Source organism: Octopus bimaculoides, chromosome 25, assembly GCF_046866305.1.
Source record: "Octopus bimaculoides isolate indiv1 chromosome 25, ASM4686630v1, whole genome shotgun sequence".
Lineage (NCBI taxonomy): Eukaryota > Metazoa > Mollusca > Cephalopoda > Octopoda > Octopodidae > Octopus > Octopus bimaculoides.
The window spans coordinates 36,596,795-36,614,375 of NC_142952.1; the positions used below are offsets into that span (position 1 = coordinate 36,596,795).

At 38.3% G+C, this 17,581-nt stretch overlaps 1 protein-coding gene across 1 annotated transcript in view; it reads right to left on the minus strand.

Annotated features, from left to right (window-relative positions):
• LOC106875000 (zinc finger SWIM domain-containing protein 5) overlaps positions 1-15,187 on the minus strand; it is a 40,234-nt gene extending 25,047 nt beyond the window's left edge. The window contains exon 1 of the mRNA XM_014922941.3: positions 14,349-15,187. Coding sequence (XP_014778427.1) covers positions 14,349-14,709 — 361 coding nt within the window. The 5' untranslated portion in view covers positions 14,710-15,187. The remainder of the gene's footprint in view (positions 1-14,348) is intronic.
• Between the last annotated feature and the right edge of the window lie 2,394 nt (positions 15,188-17,581).

Genomic DNA, 17,581 nt, shown 5'->3' on the forward strand with positions numbered 1-17,581 from the left:
GGAAGCTGGAACACTTTTGATCACATCCCTTTAATGAATGCTAACAACACCTCTAGAGGGGTTTGAACTTAACAGTGCCAGCTACCAGAACACTCAACAAGCTGTTCCCAACTTACAGCTGAGTAGACCGAGTCACTTTCATTCCTGTATAGTAGAAAAGCCTGCAATTACAATGGAGCCAGTCAGTGACGCTTTTACTTGTAAGCCATTTAAAAAGTGGCCACCACCATCACCACCATCATTGATATTAATGATTATTAATAATAACAACAATAAAAACAACCACGATAGAAATTATAATAATTATAAAATGCAAGCAACAGCGCTAGGGGCAGATAATACATACACTGCCCTAACTAACCTTGCTCAGGCTACAAGGGTTATTATAAGTGTAAATTAATCCCACTGACTGGAGATGGTATATATATATATATATATACACACACACACACACATATATATATACATGCACACATATACATACATACATGTACATACCTTATTAAAGAATGATGAAATATAAAGGTAAAGAAAGGTAATTAAGTGTAAGAGGAGGGTGTCGGGGCGCTTCCACCCACCACTCTTTTGTAAAGTTGAGGCTGAGAATGTGTTTTGTAATTACAGGTGTGTTTTTATAAAATTACATGAAGAACAGGAAGGAACTGTGTCCTCCTTAAACAGTTCCTGTTATTCCCCACCACCAGCAATGACAGAGTGGGACGAGAATTACACAGGGAGACAAGAATAAAATATGACTGACTGCAGACGGGTGGGGAGAGGCAAAGAAAAAGAAAGACAGGAAAATGAAAAAGAAAAGTATTTTTTCAATAAGTTTGGAGTCAAGAATAAGATTTTTGCAAATTATTAAGCTTGCCAAAGGAAAAGAAATTAGATGCATAAAATGTCTAAATGAAATACCTTATAACTTGTGTGTGTAAATGGTTGAGTATCTCTCAGTTAAGTTCTCTTAATGTAACTTACAGGGAGAATCAGGGGCAGTGGGTGGGGGCAATATATGATAAATATATATATATATGATAAATCTTTAAATTATATTTGATAGAAGAAGTCTCTCAGTCTGAAAATGGTGATTCTACAATTGCTCACAGAACAACCTGCACAGATGACATTTGTTTATAGCAATCAAATGTTTGTGCTGTACATTAGCTGACTCTCTCCATCAAATGGACATGGCCTGAACAGATGCACGGGGTTCCACATATTGAAGTGACCACAGAGCAATGGGAGATGAAGTGTTATGCTCAAGAATGTAACAAACCAACCGGTTCAGAATCGAAACCATGATCCTGCAACCATGAGTGCAACACCCTAACTACTGGGCCATGCTCCCTCACTGTCTATAGGACACCTAATGTGTGTGTGAGTGTGTGTGTGTGTGTAATATACACACACACACACACACAAGTGTCTGTGTATGTGTGTATCCCACAGTTTGACATCCATAAATTAATAGATTGGCAAAAGAAACTGATAAAAGTAGTCCCAGCTCAAAGTGGTGCCCCAGGATGGTGGAAGTCTGATCATGAAAACAAAGATTGTGTGTGTGTGTGTGTGTGTGTGTGTGTGTGTGTGTGTGTGTGTGTGTGTGTAAGTGTATCATTATCATTTACTGTCCATTTTCCATGCTGGCATGGGTTGGATGGTTTGACAGGATTTGGCAAGCCACAGGGCTGTGTCAAGCACCAATATCAGGTTCTACAGTTGGATGTCCTTCCTAACTCCAACAGTGCCACTGCCACAAGACAGGGAAAAGGCCACTTGACCGAAGTGGGGGTTGGGGAAGTATTTGAGAGGGAGACATAGCTTTATGACAGGTGTTGACATGCTAAAGTATGGTAGAGGGACATGTGCAGCAACATGGCTCCCACTTGTTAGATAAAGGTGAGTGGGAGGATAGTAATGAGGTATCGGAGCGCAAGCCAAAGGTGAGATTAAAAAAGGATTTGGATTCGGAGAGGAGGAGGAGGAGAGGAGTTTCAGAAGAACGTGAAGGAAGAATAACATAGACGCATACATTTACACACACACACACACACATATGTGTGTGTGTATGCACATGCATACATACACCCTCTTCACAATGACTGCTTGCTGCTGCTATTTCTATTTCTTGTGACAAAACTTGTCATCTTATTTGACCACTTCCGGTTGTGGTTCTTATCAAGGACCATCTTTTCTTAGACTTTACTGTTGTTTCCTGATATGTATAGCTTAGAACTTTTCTCTTGGTTTTTTTAATCACTTCATTCATTCATTCACTCATCTGACCCCGTAATACTAACATGTACAATCATAACCTGTAATTATTTAATTCCCAAAATAACCTTTAAACCCTAATTCCCTAAAATCTTAGTTCTTCATCCTTGTTTCATAATGTTTTCGCCATTGTTCTCTAAACTTTGTATGCATTCTTATTTTACTTTATGCCTCACGGTTGCCATGTCTCTCACCCCAACGATAGTAAACTGGCTATTGCTTGTCCGTGATGTACCTGCTCATTCCTGCCGCCGCCACCACCACCACCACCTATACCAGAAATCTATTCTCAATACTGGGTTCTGCCTTGCTTCTGTACCAGAAGACTTGCATACCTTCACCATCCTTCCCTACAACCAACAATCGCCCACACTACTGCATGCACCAAAAGGTGATATGTTACTTAAGAAATTATTAGTAAATTAACAAACCACCTACCTCTTTCTCCCTATATATAATGGTTTAACCATTAGCAGATCATTTATATAATTAATTATACATTGACCTATTTGTATTTGCAGTTGTAATGCTTATATTTACAATGCTACTCACTACCAATAGTGACAACAATTTTAACATGAATGATGGTAGGTTAAAGCAAGACCAACTAATGTGACATGTCTGTTACCAAACGATCAATGAAACCTTCTCACTTGCTCATGTTCCCTCTTGCATCCCTCACAAGGTTCTCAGAGTTGGTACTGTTAATGTGGGCCCATTGGAAAGTAGGTCTAGTGAGACTGTTGAGCTGCTTGAATGGAGGTGTGTTGATGTATGCTACATGCAAGAGGTAAGGTGGCGAGGAGCTTCAGCCAGGTTCCTCACAGGCAAGACATACAAGTATAAGATTTTCTGGGAAGGCAACAGTGAGGGGTAGGCAGTATGGGCAAACTTCTTACAGAGAAATGGGTGGATAAGGTCATAGAGGTAGTCAGAATGAGTGATAGAGTGCTTAAGCTCAGGCTAGTCTTGCAGAATAGCATCAATTATCTCTGCCTGTGCCCCACAAGCAGGCCTACCAAGTGATCCGAAGGATCATTTTTATGATATTCTCCTGCAGGTTACCTCTAAGACAAATAACAGGGGTCTCATCTTTGTGGCTGGGGACTTCAATGGACATTAGACAGCAGCCCAGTATTCTCCATGGTGGACATGGAGGCCATGGAATTGGTTCACGAAACAACGAGGGAACAAGCCTGCTGGAGTTCTGTGATGCAAATAACCTATTGATCTACAACACCAACTTCGGGAAGCTGACCAGTCACCTGATAACCTACCAGCCAGGTGGCTACACTAGCCAGATTAATTACATTCTCACCAGGTAGTGGGATGCATGGTTGCCCTCAAGTACAAAGACCCTCTCTGGTAAAGAATGTATCCCCCAGCATAGACTAGTCATTAGTGACTTTAGACTCCAGGCCAGAAGGATGCCAAGAAGAAGACCAATATGGAAAAGAAGGATTTCGAATCTTAAGGATCCTTCATGCGCTCAGAGACCTAGGGAGATCCTAAGTGAGAAATTTGATGAGCGGGAGGAGGAAGGGCTACAAACTTGTGACATGGAGGGCAAATGAGAATCCCTTCTGTAATCAATACGATCAGTTGTTTCTCCCTACTTCGCCATTTGTGACTCTTTGCACATATTAAAGCTTTAGGTTTTCATTTAACATCAGTCAACTTTATTTGAGGAGACGTATTATCAAAGGCGTTCCAACTGTGACCACCTAGTCTTATTGAAACATAATGTATCTCAGACTACATTATCTAAGGTGTTGTTTTTCTTCTTTTTAACAGTGAGGCTTGAGACGAAGGCAACTTTGTCTTTCATCCTTCCAAATAATCAATAAATGCTAAGTGTATCAATTAAGTGCCGGGGGAGGGGGGTCAATAGCATTAATTGGCCTTCTATAGTCTAGGTTACAAATCAAATTACTATTATTATTATTATTATTATTGAAGTACTTTATTATTCGCATTAACAGAATCGTTAAAAGCGTCGAAGAAAACGCCCCGGGATATGAGTTCAAATCCTGCCAAGATTAACATTTGACTTTCATTCTCTAGGGTTAATAAAATAATGTAGCACTCAAGTGTTGGAGTTGATGATATCGACTCAAGCGCTTCCTGCAAAAACTGCTGACCTTGTGTCTAAATCAGAAACCATTACAATAATAATAACTGATTTTTATACGAAGAAGACATAGAATAGAAAAAAAGGAGGTGGAGTGGGAGAAAGAGCGAGAAGGTAAAGGGGGGGGGGATTAAGTTCTGTGCCCCCTGCTAATTAAAACATCATCCCTCGCACAACTTCCCTTATTTTATTTCTCTCTCCCTCAAACAACCACATTTATTCGCCCCCCCCCCGCCTCTGTCCATCCTCTTCCTACTCATCTTTAACACACACACACACACACACACACACTACACGTGTACACAAATCTTTTATTCTCTTATTGTCTCGTACTCATTCATCCATAAACTCGCCCTCTTCTCCATCACTCACACTGCATCCCCAACATCTCTCTCTCTCCCCCCAATCCTCCATTCTTGGTTAAAGACTGAAGAAATGAAACTAACAGGAGACGTGTCCGAGATCGGAGAAAGAAAGAAAAACCGACGTGGGGAAAGTTGGGAAGGAAGAGACCGGCAAATGGAAAGAGTGCACGCGCGCGAGAGGTGTTTACATAGAGTGAGTCAGCCGAAGCGTACACTCAGCATGTATTGTGTAGTGTGTGTGTGTGTGTATATATTGTCGTACACACACATACGTATATGTATGCATGGTGTCAGCTGAGATGGGACACATGCGCGCGCGTAGGAGAGACAGAAAGTAAGAGTGTGTGTGTGTGTGTGTTTGGAGTAACGTTTCATAAAACGTTCACACTAAACTGAATAACAACAAAAGAATCGGCTTCAGATAAATACAAACTAATTCATGTATTGAGTCCGTTTTTTTATTTTATATACGTTACACACATACACATATATATGCATATATATATATATATATATATATATATATATATATATATATATATATATATATATATATTACGTAAAATATATATGCATGCATTTACGTGAAATGTGCCTATGTGTATCACGTACATACATACATACAAGCATACGCACTTTGCCTGCGTTACCAAACTGACACCACCTCGGTATCTAGGAAGTTTATTGCAATGGGTCCGCGCACACACACACATATAAATGAGTTGTAAAGATATATATATCCGTCCTTTTCTCTAATTCCATTAGGTGCCGGCCAACACAAAACAACACAGCGGTGAAGGTGCTGCAAGCTGAACGATTAATAAAGTATTGCTGTTTAATTCCCTGTCGTGATCATCTTGTTTCTCTTCTGTGTATGGAACTCAGAACCAACGTTATCCAAAAGATGCGAGATTTGAAACGGATTTGGCTGTTATGTCTAGCAGGTCGAACGATCACGTAGAGCCCTTCCCGTCGTCATGGTGAGTGGCGGGGAAGGGTGGTGGTGGCGTGTGATACGGCTGGTGGTGGTCAGAGGCGTGACACAACATACACAGTGCAGTATCGAAAGCAGTTTTAGGCTCGTCTTTCATTCAGATTGTATTTAGGACTTCATTAGCCAAATTTTCGTCACCACTTTTTAAAGAGAAAATTGGCTGCTTTTTTTTTTTTGATGACAAAGTAGAGAGGGTTAGGGTTTGGAGTTTCTCTCTTGATGTTGGGCGAGAAAAGGTGTTTGTGTCAGACAGACTGACAGTGTTTGATGATGATGACGATAAGAGCATTGTAACGGGGATGATGAAAGAAGCAGAGACACGAAGTTGTAGACAGGACTCACGTTGGGAAATTGTGTGGATATTAGATGTGTGTGTGTGTGTGTGTGTGTGTGTTTGTGAGAGAGAATACACAGCTAAAACACAAATCACACATACATTAGTGGGCAATCCGGTACGTTTTTGGTTATCCCACCTCCATTAAAAAATTGGGTTATTTCACCCAACTAAAAAAAAAATTGTTTAACCCTCAATAAAACAAAAAAAACCGAAAAATTATAAACATGGTAACTGAAAAAATTAAACATCTTACTGAATCTAATAGCATTTTTATAACAAATCATGCCATGCGTATTGAGGGGGGTGGGGCCAAAAGTCAACAATGTGTTGAAGTATTGAATTAAAAGAATCTGTCCCTTTTAATCCAATCTCTTGTGGCCGCATAGAATCAGCTTTTTAATGGGGGAGATAACCCAATTTTTTTTAATGGGGGTGAGATAACCAAAAAGTACCGGTATTGGTAGACGGCATCATTGACCCACACAACCTTCCCTCATGACTTAAAGAGGTTAGGCTGAAAAGGAGACCCATACCGAAGGATTGCCCGTTAGTGTCATATATGTAACACAATAAGTGGAATAAAAAATTCGATCAACTGAGATTATTATCCAAGTAATTCGTAGATACGCCCCCCCCCCCACTAACGGTGTTTAAAAAGAAAAACCTCGAATGAGTTGATAGAAAAGTTTAGTCATTTTAAAAAAGGGTTACATTGGATAATATCATCCGAGACAGACTGTGTCAAGAAGTTAGGTTGTGTTTTGGAACTAATACTACAACCACTACACACACTACACTCAATACGACAGCCAATACACATACTGGAAAACAGCAGTGAATATAGTGGCGATAGTGGTGGTGGTGGTGGTAGTAGCAGTCGTCGACCTCTGTGAGATTGGAACTCAAGAATAGACGGACGCATACAGTACACGTCTCTTTCTCACCACTACGTAGTCGCTCAAGCTACTAAGAATAGCAGTCAAGTCTCTTGACAGACACACTGGACAATGTAGTTCGGAAGACTGTACGTAGAAGTACAAAAGACAAGATGGTCATGGCGAGTCAGGCCTTTCATCATGAGTCTATTCGATTAGGCCTGAGTTGCAGGTTAAACAAGAATCGATAGAATGATTTGTTTGTCAATAAAGGTCATGCTTTTAAGTGAGAAAAGGAAAGTGCAGTGTTTTCAAAGGATGTACTTGGTACTTATTTTATCGATCTCGGTAGAACGAAATGCAAAATTAATTTCACCAAGATGTGAACACAAATGTGGGTCAGGGTGACATTCCGCCTCTTAGAATGATTCCCGGAGAAGTGGAAAGAAAATCCATTTCGCGACCTTGGGTAACTGTTCAATGGTTTTATTAATTGATGTGTCGAGGCTTTCATACCTCTACAAGGATTTAGAAAAAGAAATTGAAACAATGGAAGCCGAGAGGCAAGAGGCAAGCTAGAAGTTCGTTCATGATGGAATTGTTTTCAGAGAGGAGGTGAGAGAGAGAGGAGTCAGAAAGGAGAAGAAAGAGAATATGTTGAAGTGAGATTGAAGCCTTTGGCAAAGTGATAGTGATCAGTTCACGTGGTTTCAACTCAGAATCAACCTTAATCCAGCAAGACATGATAAAAAGGGTTTCAGCCGTGACCATCTTAGTCATAGAGTACCAAAGACTACATTGACTAATTTGTCCTTTTTTTAGGACAAATAGTAGAAGCAGAGTTTTCTTCTATGTGTGTCTGCGTTGCATATTTATAGGATGTAGCTACAGTATGGCTGAATTGTTAAGGAGTTCGCTTCGCAATCACGAGGTCTCGGTTTTGATTTCACTCTGGTATTGTTGGCAAGAGTCATTTTCTTGTCCCAGCTTAATTCATACAAGTAAAATTGAGGAAACTGTACAGAAAACCATCGAATGAATAGTACATAAAATTTGAAGCGCAGCCTTGCCACATGAAAATCGGAGAAATCGGAATTTTGGGACATGTGACCCTCCCTACGTCCCATATCTCGTGGGAAAGGAAAATGTATGAAATAGGGGTGGGAGAGAGAGGGACAAAAGTGTAATTGAAATTTTTGAAAAAATTACTTTTCAGAAACGTAAATTCCATTCTTAAAAAAAAAAAAAACCCACCAAGACTTTTCCCTTTCCATGAGGTTGGGACTTCGAAGGACAGTGTTCCAAAACTCCACCCCAAAATCATTCGTTTTGACTCTAATATTTCATATTTTCCTAAAGAACACACCTTCACTCCGAAATATAGAAGCTTTACAACTATAATCATAATTCTGGTTTGATGAATCTATTTTTATTTTACCAAAAGTTCAATAAATTTGAATAGTGTTGGAAGATAGCGTCTAAATGGTTGTTGTACCTGCGAGAAATAGAAGCGAAATCTTCAAATGCCACCGTTCCTTGAAAAGGCTGTGGTGGAACATTAGCTGATGTAGTTCTAGATACACACACATAATGTCCAAGAGAAGGACGAGATGTATGCGACACCTTCAATCATAAAATCTAAAAGTCATACGAGATCTCAAGAACTGGGAAGGTAACAACGTGACTTGTTAATGAACTCCGGATAGAAATGGACAGGATGAGCCGGATATACAAGCTGTAGTTGATGATAATGTTGGCCCTGAAGTTAACCGAAGTCACTCGCTGTTGGAGCAAAATTAGAGAACGCTGAAAGTCAGTCAGCACTTAATACAATAATCGTTGAGCGAATGTAATTAAAAATGAAACCAGCAATAATGGAATGTATAAAAACAACCTTGGCTCTCTTAAATTACTGAAACGAATAAGTAAATATTTCAAAATAGGTGAATCATGCACCACCCTCGAACATGGTCTATATATTTCACATTTTTTTCCTCAAAACAGTCTTCAAATTTCCAAGTTTTAAACAACTGAGACTCGGTGTTCTTGTTCATCTTGTGCACATATCTGGCTGTTCTGATCTAGTTAAACTCTTGTTGTGGTGCAACAGACCTATTTCCAGTCAGAAATTCTTCTTGGGGAAAACTTTCAACTAAATAATCTTATTTTTGTAATGAGTTACCAGATGCCAACTTAGATGTTTCTAACGAAGATACGAGACCAGTCGTTTATAATAACTTTATTTCAATGCATTCATTTTTGTAGTTCAGGGAAGCCAAATTATTATTATTTTGTTTTACATTCCTCACAATTGCTAGCCTCATCATTAATTACGCCGCTTTTCTCTAAGATTATCATCGCCCCTACTCATCAATCTCCATAGATCTGTCCAACATGCTATAATTCTCATCTCTCAACACGATACAACACCTGCCAGTCTCATTTACAGATTATAACTTCCTTCACAACTAGGATGTATATTTGTACCCTAACACATGACTGGTACTTTATTTTATCCACTATGATAGGGTAAGTTGACTTTGGCGGGATTTGAGTTCAGAACGTGAAGGGCCGTTGACCAAATCTCTCAAGCGTCCTTACTCGGCTGATTCTTTTTATCTAATCTATCGAAATTTACCGATTTGCCAAGATAGGCCATCACACCAAGCTATAAATTCTAATTCGTCAAGAGATCTGAGGGAATAAAATAGCCAAGTTTCCTTCAAACCACTGCATTCTGTGTTAAACAAGGAAGGTTACGCTCAATAAGTCAAGGGATGGAACGTCTTTCGTCATGGGGGCTTGCTGAAGTAGGACTGTTCAAATAAGAACCACACTAGATATGAAATATACATTGTGTAATAATATACTGTTAGCCTCTCTTTCTCTTTTATATCTATATCTACACAGTTAAGTTTATTTAAAAGAAAGTTGGTCGTCTTCTGTTGGTTGTTTTTCCTCGCATTGGGTACTAAATGTGGTTATTTTGAGAAGTCCACTGTGTGGCGTTATTATTTTTCTGTAATAATGCCCTTTATATAAATATAAATATATATATATATATATATATATATATACACACACACACTTCTGTACTGAGATTTATCAACACGCTCTGCTGAAAAAAAAATGTAGCCATGTTGTAAGAATATGAATATATCTAAAAGACTACAAGATTATCGATCCTGGTGCACAAAAAGACGAGTTGGTCACAGCTGGAAAGCCTTTGGTCAGGTTTCACCCTGAAGCTAAGCAACAACAGTTTTCATCACCACCATAATGAAGGCCGTCATTTACTTAAATGGAGGTGAAGATATCGACCTTATCTTTCTTAGCGATGGCGAACAGTGAATCCAATTTTCTTCCAGTGAGAATCAAAACCGGATGTTGATTCAGTTCGGTCAAGAGCTTCACATCTTTTCTACTTAAAAAAAAAAAAAAATAATAATAATCTTAGCTTCCGTTCTCTGCTACGCAACAAAATGTCTTCAGTTTCTATTACTGTATCAGTTTTTTTGAGAATTAGTTGTCAGACACTCTTTCCAACTTGATTCCTTTTGTTGTGGAGAAAGGGAGCCCGTAGCTGGTCCTCCACGACATATCTCAACGTAATGTAGACGAGAGAGAGAGAGAAGAGAGAGAGAAGAAAGAAGTACTTGACTAGTACTTTATTTATCGTTCCTATAAAAACGAAAGGTAATGTTGACCTCGACGGTATACGGAGCCAGAACAACTTCATGAAATCATTCTATTGAACACAAAACAACTCTAACGATCTTCCACCACCTCATCATCCACTCCTTCCCAGCACTCGGCTCATTAAATTCAATCGATGCCTTGAATGAGTGAGAAAGGTAAAATTGACCTGAGCTGGAATTGAATAGAAAGATATAGAAAAGTAATACTGCAACTGAACTTTGTCAAACATTAGTGATTCTGTCATTCATCAACTTTAATTGAAAGAGGAGTGGCTGTCGGGAAAGGGATTGATTCGATAACAATATATGACTGACACTTTATCGACTGAGCCTGGAGGGGTGAAAGGAAAAAGAGACTGCTGGCCGAATTTGAACTCAAAACGTAACCGAAACTGAAAGACTGGTATTTCATCACAAGGGATACAATAGCTTCTGATTTTAGACACGAGGCCAGCAACTTTGAGAGCAGAGGGTTTAGTCGATGCCGTCAATTCAGTTCTTGACTGATGTTTGATTTTATCAATCCCGGAAAAAGAAAACCTAAGTTGACATCGGTAGAATTCGAATTCAGAAAGTCAACTGCCTGAACAAGTACGCAAAGTATTTTCCGCAACGCTCTAACACGTCTACCAACCGATTTCAAGAAGCTACAATCCGAAAAACTCATTAAGTCAAAATTTTCAGAACAGTGTGATGTTGTGAAGTCCATTTTGCAATGTTTAAATAATAAGACTACAGTTTCGTAGCAGTGTGGTGTTAGGTGTAGATTAATCGATTTAACCTTTTGCCGTGACTTCTCACTTTATCCCTGGAAGATTAGAAAGGTTCAGATAGAATAATTGTGAAGGATCATATTGTGTTTAATCTATAGTGAGATACAACGAGGACCATCCTAACAGCATTCTAGGTTCCCGGGCAATAGACGAGAGCTTTATATATTCTAGAATATTGATCTGACAGCAAACCTCAGCATCATACACAGATAAATATTAGCCCAAGACTCGTGGACATTACCAAATGTGTCCATTCTTTATGACAGCAATGGACAAAAATAGATGGGGATTTGAGTGAAGCTGCAGTGGCGATTGATTCGACTGCTGTATATTACTTAAAGACCTGTAATAAAGTTAATTCTTTTTTAACACGATCAAAATGATTTAATATTAGATATTGAAACAATGTACCCACCCCCACCCATTCGGAAGGGGTAGATTAAATCGATCTATTAAAGCGATAACTATTCGAGTCAAAGCGAGAACCCTTATATGATCGCTCGAACTTCTAGAAATAACAGTCAAGTCACCTTGAAATCATACCCTAACGGAACCAAAACTATATTTTGTACACAACCCTCACCACTCCAAGACATTCAATCATCAAAGTTTGTTTTAGAAACAGATTTCATAAAAATAACATTCTGAAATGCCAAATATTTTTTTCCCTAAAAGATAAATTTTTATTATGATATATCTTATCTCACAGAACCCAGAATTTGGGGGAAACGCTTAAATAGGCAACACTAATACATTAGCTACAATGCCCAACATAACTTTAAAATACGGGATGGTCACGAATGGAATGTCTTTGATAATAGGTCTAATCGACTAGGGTTGATCTAAGGGTTACACAACTAATACATGTTTTACACCCATCCCTCCCGGAAGAATAAAAGACAACGAACTCTCAGGGTTCGAACTTAGAACATGAAGAGATGTCAATGCAGTAAAGACAATTTCTTAGACACAAGAAATTAGCAAGGAAATGGGAGGGGAGGGGGTCGATTTAATTTGATGTCAGAAGAAGGATGAAAGGCGAAGTTATGTCGACAGGTTTTGAACAGACTATAAAAGTTCCAGAACAAATACCGCAAGGTATTTCGTATTATCGACGCGTTAATGATTTTGTCAATCCTCTGTCGTAATAATAATAATTGTTTCTCAGACAGAACGCCTAAAGAAGGGGGTTAATTGACTCTATCGACATGAAAACTTGAACTGTATAGTTGACTTTAAAGAGAGCAGAAATAAACAAATACTACAAGAACAATCCATTCTTTATTAATAATTCTCTGGACTTTATTCATAGCAGTTATATTAACACATCCTTATGTTTTAAGTTGAAATCGGTTGTGGCCCTCGCCTTGAAATAAATAGAGTTACGAGCTAGAAAAAGGGGGAATCGATTTATTTTTATTTATTTTTTTGCCACTGTTCCCTCTTGGTTGTGTCCGTGTTAGAGAAAGAAACCAAACAGTAGCAGCAGTAAAATACAGCAACAACATTAAGAGTCACAAGAAAAATATTAAAAAAAAAGACAGAAGGCATGTGGATACTGAACTGCGGCTAACGAATAGAAGGCTTAATTTTGAGCGAAAGCCCTCCTACTCTCGCACTAAGATTAATAGTGAGGGGAGGAGGAGGAGGGCAAATAAACAAACAACTGTCCTGTCGAGGGTGTAACGAGGGGTAGACCCCCTCCCCACCTTCTCTCTATTGAGGAAATGTAGTAGTAGTAATTATAGCAGCAGTTACAATAATAGTAATAGTAGTTGTAGTAATACTTATATAGTAAATTTAACAGTAGTAGTAGTAGTAATTAGGTATACGAATAGAATGAACATTATTTTCTAACTCTCTTCATTTATAGGGAAAAATGAGGGTTTTATATAAAGACGCGTGTGTGTGTGTGTATATACACATACTTACACACACATACATATATATATATACATACACACATATATATATACACACACATATATATACATACACACACACACACACTCCTTCTCTCCTGTGTGGATGTGTATCTGCAGAATATTTCTTAATTGACTTTTCTGTCGAGTTTCAAGGAACAATACTACGATGCAGGCATACGTGTGTGTGTTTATACATACACACGTTAGTTTGTGGGTGTATTCATATAAATTTAGCACTTTATGGGTGTATACAGCTTGGGAGTATTGATATCTACATTGAGGTGTTTTATAGATATATATAGATAGATATATGAAAAGTATATAGTTTATAGGTGTATATACGATCAGTTTGTAAGCCTATACAAATGCGTACGTATATATATATATATATATATATATATATATATATATATATATATATATACATACACACACACACCAGTGATTATTTCAGAATGTACTTTGTGATATAAATGTATAATCCACACATATTTGTCGTTTATAATAAACAATGATAATTTTAAATTATATTTGTGGGTGTGTATGATAATTATTTTACAGGATATAATATACACACACACACACATACATACATACATACATTTCGTTCTGTTTTTTATTTTCATTTGAATAACCCAGGCTTGGCTATTTCCTTATTTTCACAATAATACAAAAATATATAGCTTTGTGTACGCGCATGTTCATAGGTAGGTGCGAGTATATATATATATATATATATATATGTACATGTGTGTATATATACATATGTGTGTGTTGTATGTACATTACACGTGAATATGTGTATATAGGCACTCGTACAGAAAATGTACATTCATCAGATTTACTTGAGATGCGCGTCTTTAATACAAAACGATTTGTGGAATGGTTATAATTAATGATATTATTATTATTATTATTATATAAGTCGACGAAGAGAAGTGAGAGTTGAGGTGAAGAGAAGAGTGGTGCTTACCTATTTGTAAGACATTCGCTACAGCATTCGCCTCAAGAAGTCGTACACCGTGATGAAAGGGCAACTTCTGGGTATCTCCGTTGTCCTTGCAAGCATTGGCCAAAGACGAATACATACATATATCCATTTCATTGCGTGGGAATGACCAGTAGACGATGCGGTTCTGTACGGGTTCTGGTATCCGGTCAAATCGAAGTTCCACAGACTGGAAGGCTATGTTTTCGGCCACAACTTTGGCGCAGATATCCAATAAGCTGTCCACTTGGCCGCCGCGCACCTGCTCCACCTCGTTCCACTGGTCGCAGGTCGGCCCAGCAGAAGAAGACACACCAGAACATAGTCTCTTCTTAGCCAACGCCATTGAGAATCATCTGATAGCATTCGGCTAAAATAATAAAGCATAGACACACATACACACCATACCACACCGCAGCTACTACAGACAGATTACATACATTAGACATAGACAGCACATCACACCATATCACAGATAGAGAAGAAACACACGGCCAGCCGATTTACACTATATTTATGTGTGTGTGTGTCTGTGCATATATATATATATATGTATAATGGACAGACAGATATGTGTGTGCGTGTTTGTATTGTCGAGGAGATTCGGAAGTACGTCCCTGTCGGCGTGGATATAATTTCTGAATAGTTGTAGTAGTGATAGTAGAAGTGTTGGTGGCGGTGTGTATGTTATTGCATGGAGCATGGAGTTGTGGGGTTACTGTGTTTGTGTGTGTTACGGACACGGCTGACAGGAAGCGAAGAGACACGCCGAGTGGAGTGGAGGTGACGAGAGTGGAGTGAAGACTCATTCTCAAAGTGAATTTAGGAGTGAGAGGGAGGGTCAGAGAGAGAGTGACTTAGGGAGAGAGAGCTCAAGTGAGAGAGTGAGAGAACGGATGAAAGGGAGGAGAAGGTTAAGGGGTGGTGGTGTATGTAAATGCGTGTATCCGTGTCTAGGCGTGCGTGTATATAAATAAATTGATGTTTATATATTCAAGTACGTCTGACATGTTTTTATCGTCTTTTTTTTCGTCTTCGATATGCAGTAAATATATTTGCAGCTAAACCATGGTATTTATGACAGCGTAATATATATATATATATATATATATATATATATATATATATATATATATATATATAGGGAGAGAGAGAGAGAGTGTGTGTGTGTGTATTTATGTATGTGTGTAGGGGCTGTGGTGATGAAACTATACAGTATATACGGGTGGGAGAAGTTGGGAATTTTGGCAGGATTTATGTAAAACTCTGATTACTGGCATTACAAAACCGTGCGTATGTTTTAGCGTACGATTGTGTGTGCGTGTGTGTGTGACGTATACAGAAGAGGAAGAGTTTAAGTTATGTGTGTGTGTGTGTGTGTATAGCTTAATTAATAAGGCATTGAAACAGAAAGGCTTTCCCCAGACAATAATATATATATATGGAAATATATGTGTGTGTGTGCGTGGATTTATGTATATATTTACATAGACATATGGTGTATGTATAGACATACATATAGTGTGTGTGTATATATGAATAGAGATGGTATGTAAACATATATGTATACATACAAACGTGTGTATGCATGTGTGTGAGTACATAAAGTATTTGCGTGCGGCTTAATCTCTAATATTTACATCTCTCCCTCTCCCTCTTTACAATTTCTGTCTTTCATAGAAAACATCACCACCCCCTTTCCCCTCTCTTACACTTTACTTTCTCTCTCAGACACCCATTCAGCTTTCTAAACTACTTCTCTCCCTCTCTCTCTCTCTTTCTCTCTCGCTTTACACACACACCTCTTCGACTCTTCCATTCTCTCCGTTACTTTCTCAGGGATAGAGACTGTAGGTACGTATATAGAAATACACACACACGCATATACAACACACACATATATATATATACATATGAGAGAGGGGAGAGAGAGACAGGTGGAAAATGAGAGATCGACAAAAGCATGCTTTGGGTGAAACAGTCAATTTTTGATATTTAAGGTTTCAAATTCAGGCCCAAGGTCAGTGGGTGGTAAGGCGATGACATCGACCCCAATTCTTGACTGGTACTTGTTTTATCGACCTCGAACAGATGAGAGATAAAGATGACCTCGGTGGAATTTGAAATTAGAACGTAAAATGTCAGAAGAAACGCCGCTAAGCATTTTGTCCGACGCGCTGACGATTCTGCCTGCTCACTATCTTTCGATATAAACACATATAAACTAGCCACCGCATTCAACGTTTTGACTTCAATATCAGATAATGTTTGCACTAAATAAAATATTTTGATATGGGCGCAGACGTGGCTGTATGGTAAGAAGGTTGCTTCCCAACCACATGGGCCCAGGTTCAGGTCCACTACGTGACACCTTGAGTGTCTTCTACTAGAGTCTCGAGCCGGAAACTGAAAGGAACCCGTCGTATATATGTATAGATATATAGTTCACATATGAGACTCAGATATTCTCTATATCGAAGAGACTTAGTGCTCAAAAGATTCAAACTTCGACTTCGATGTCTTTACAGGGGATCGATTCTACAAGGTAAAGAAAAGCTAGAAGAGGGGTCAGGTTGAGCGGGTATAGAAGCAATAATGGGGATAAGCAAATTAGACACATCAAATAGATTAAATGTATTAAGTACATCAAATACAATATATATATATATATATATATATATATATATGTGTGTGTGTGTGTGTGTGTGTGTGTGTGTATACATGTAAAACGAGGGACAGGAAAAGGTAGAAACTTTCAGATGATGAATTTATATATTTATATAATTAAGTCCAACTGACACAGAGAACAAACGACATCTTCAAACTTCTTTGCACTCTGGTGAGGGAGAAGCGTATCCTCCGATATTAAATGCATTCATACGGCCGCATTTTGTGATGAACTAAATCTGCCAACATTATATTGGATCAAGGCCCCAGAAACAGCTGTTGACCTTATAATACCTTTCTTCCACCCCTTTAAATTTTCCCGTCGTTTGTACTCGTTGTAAGTTGGACTTATTTATATAAATATATATACATACATACATATAAATTCATCATTCATCATCTGAAAGTTTCAACATTTTGCTTTCTCTCGTTTTGCATGTATACATACATACATACATACACACACACACACATATATGTATATATATATATATATATATATATATATATATATACATATATATATGTGTGTGTGTGTGTGTGTGTGCGTC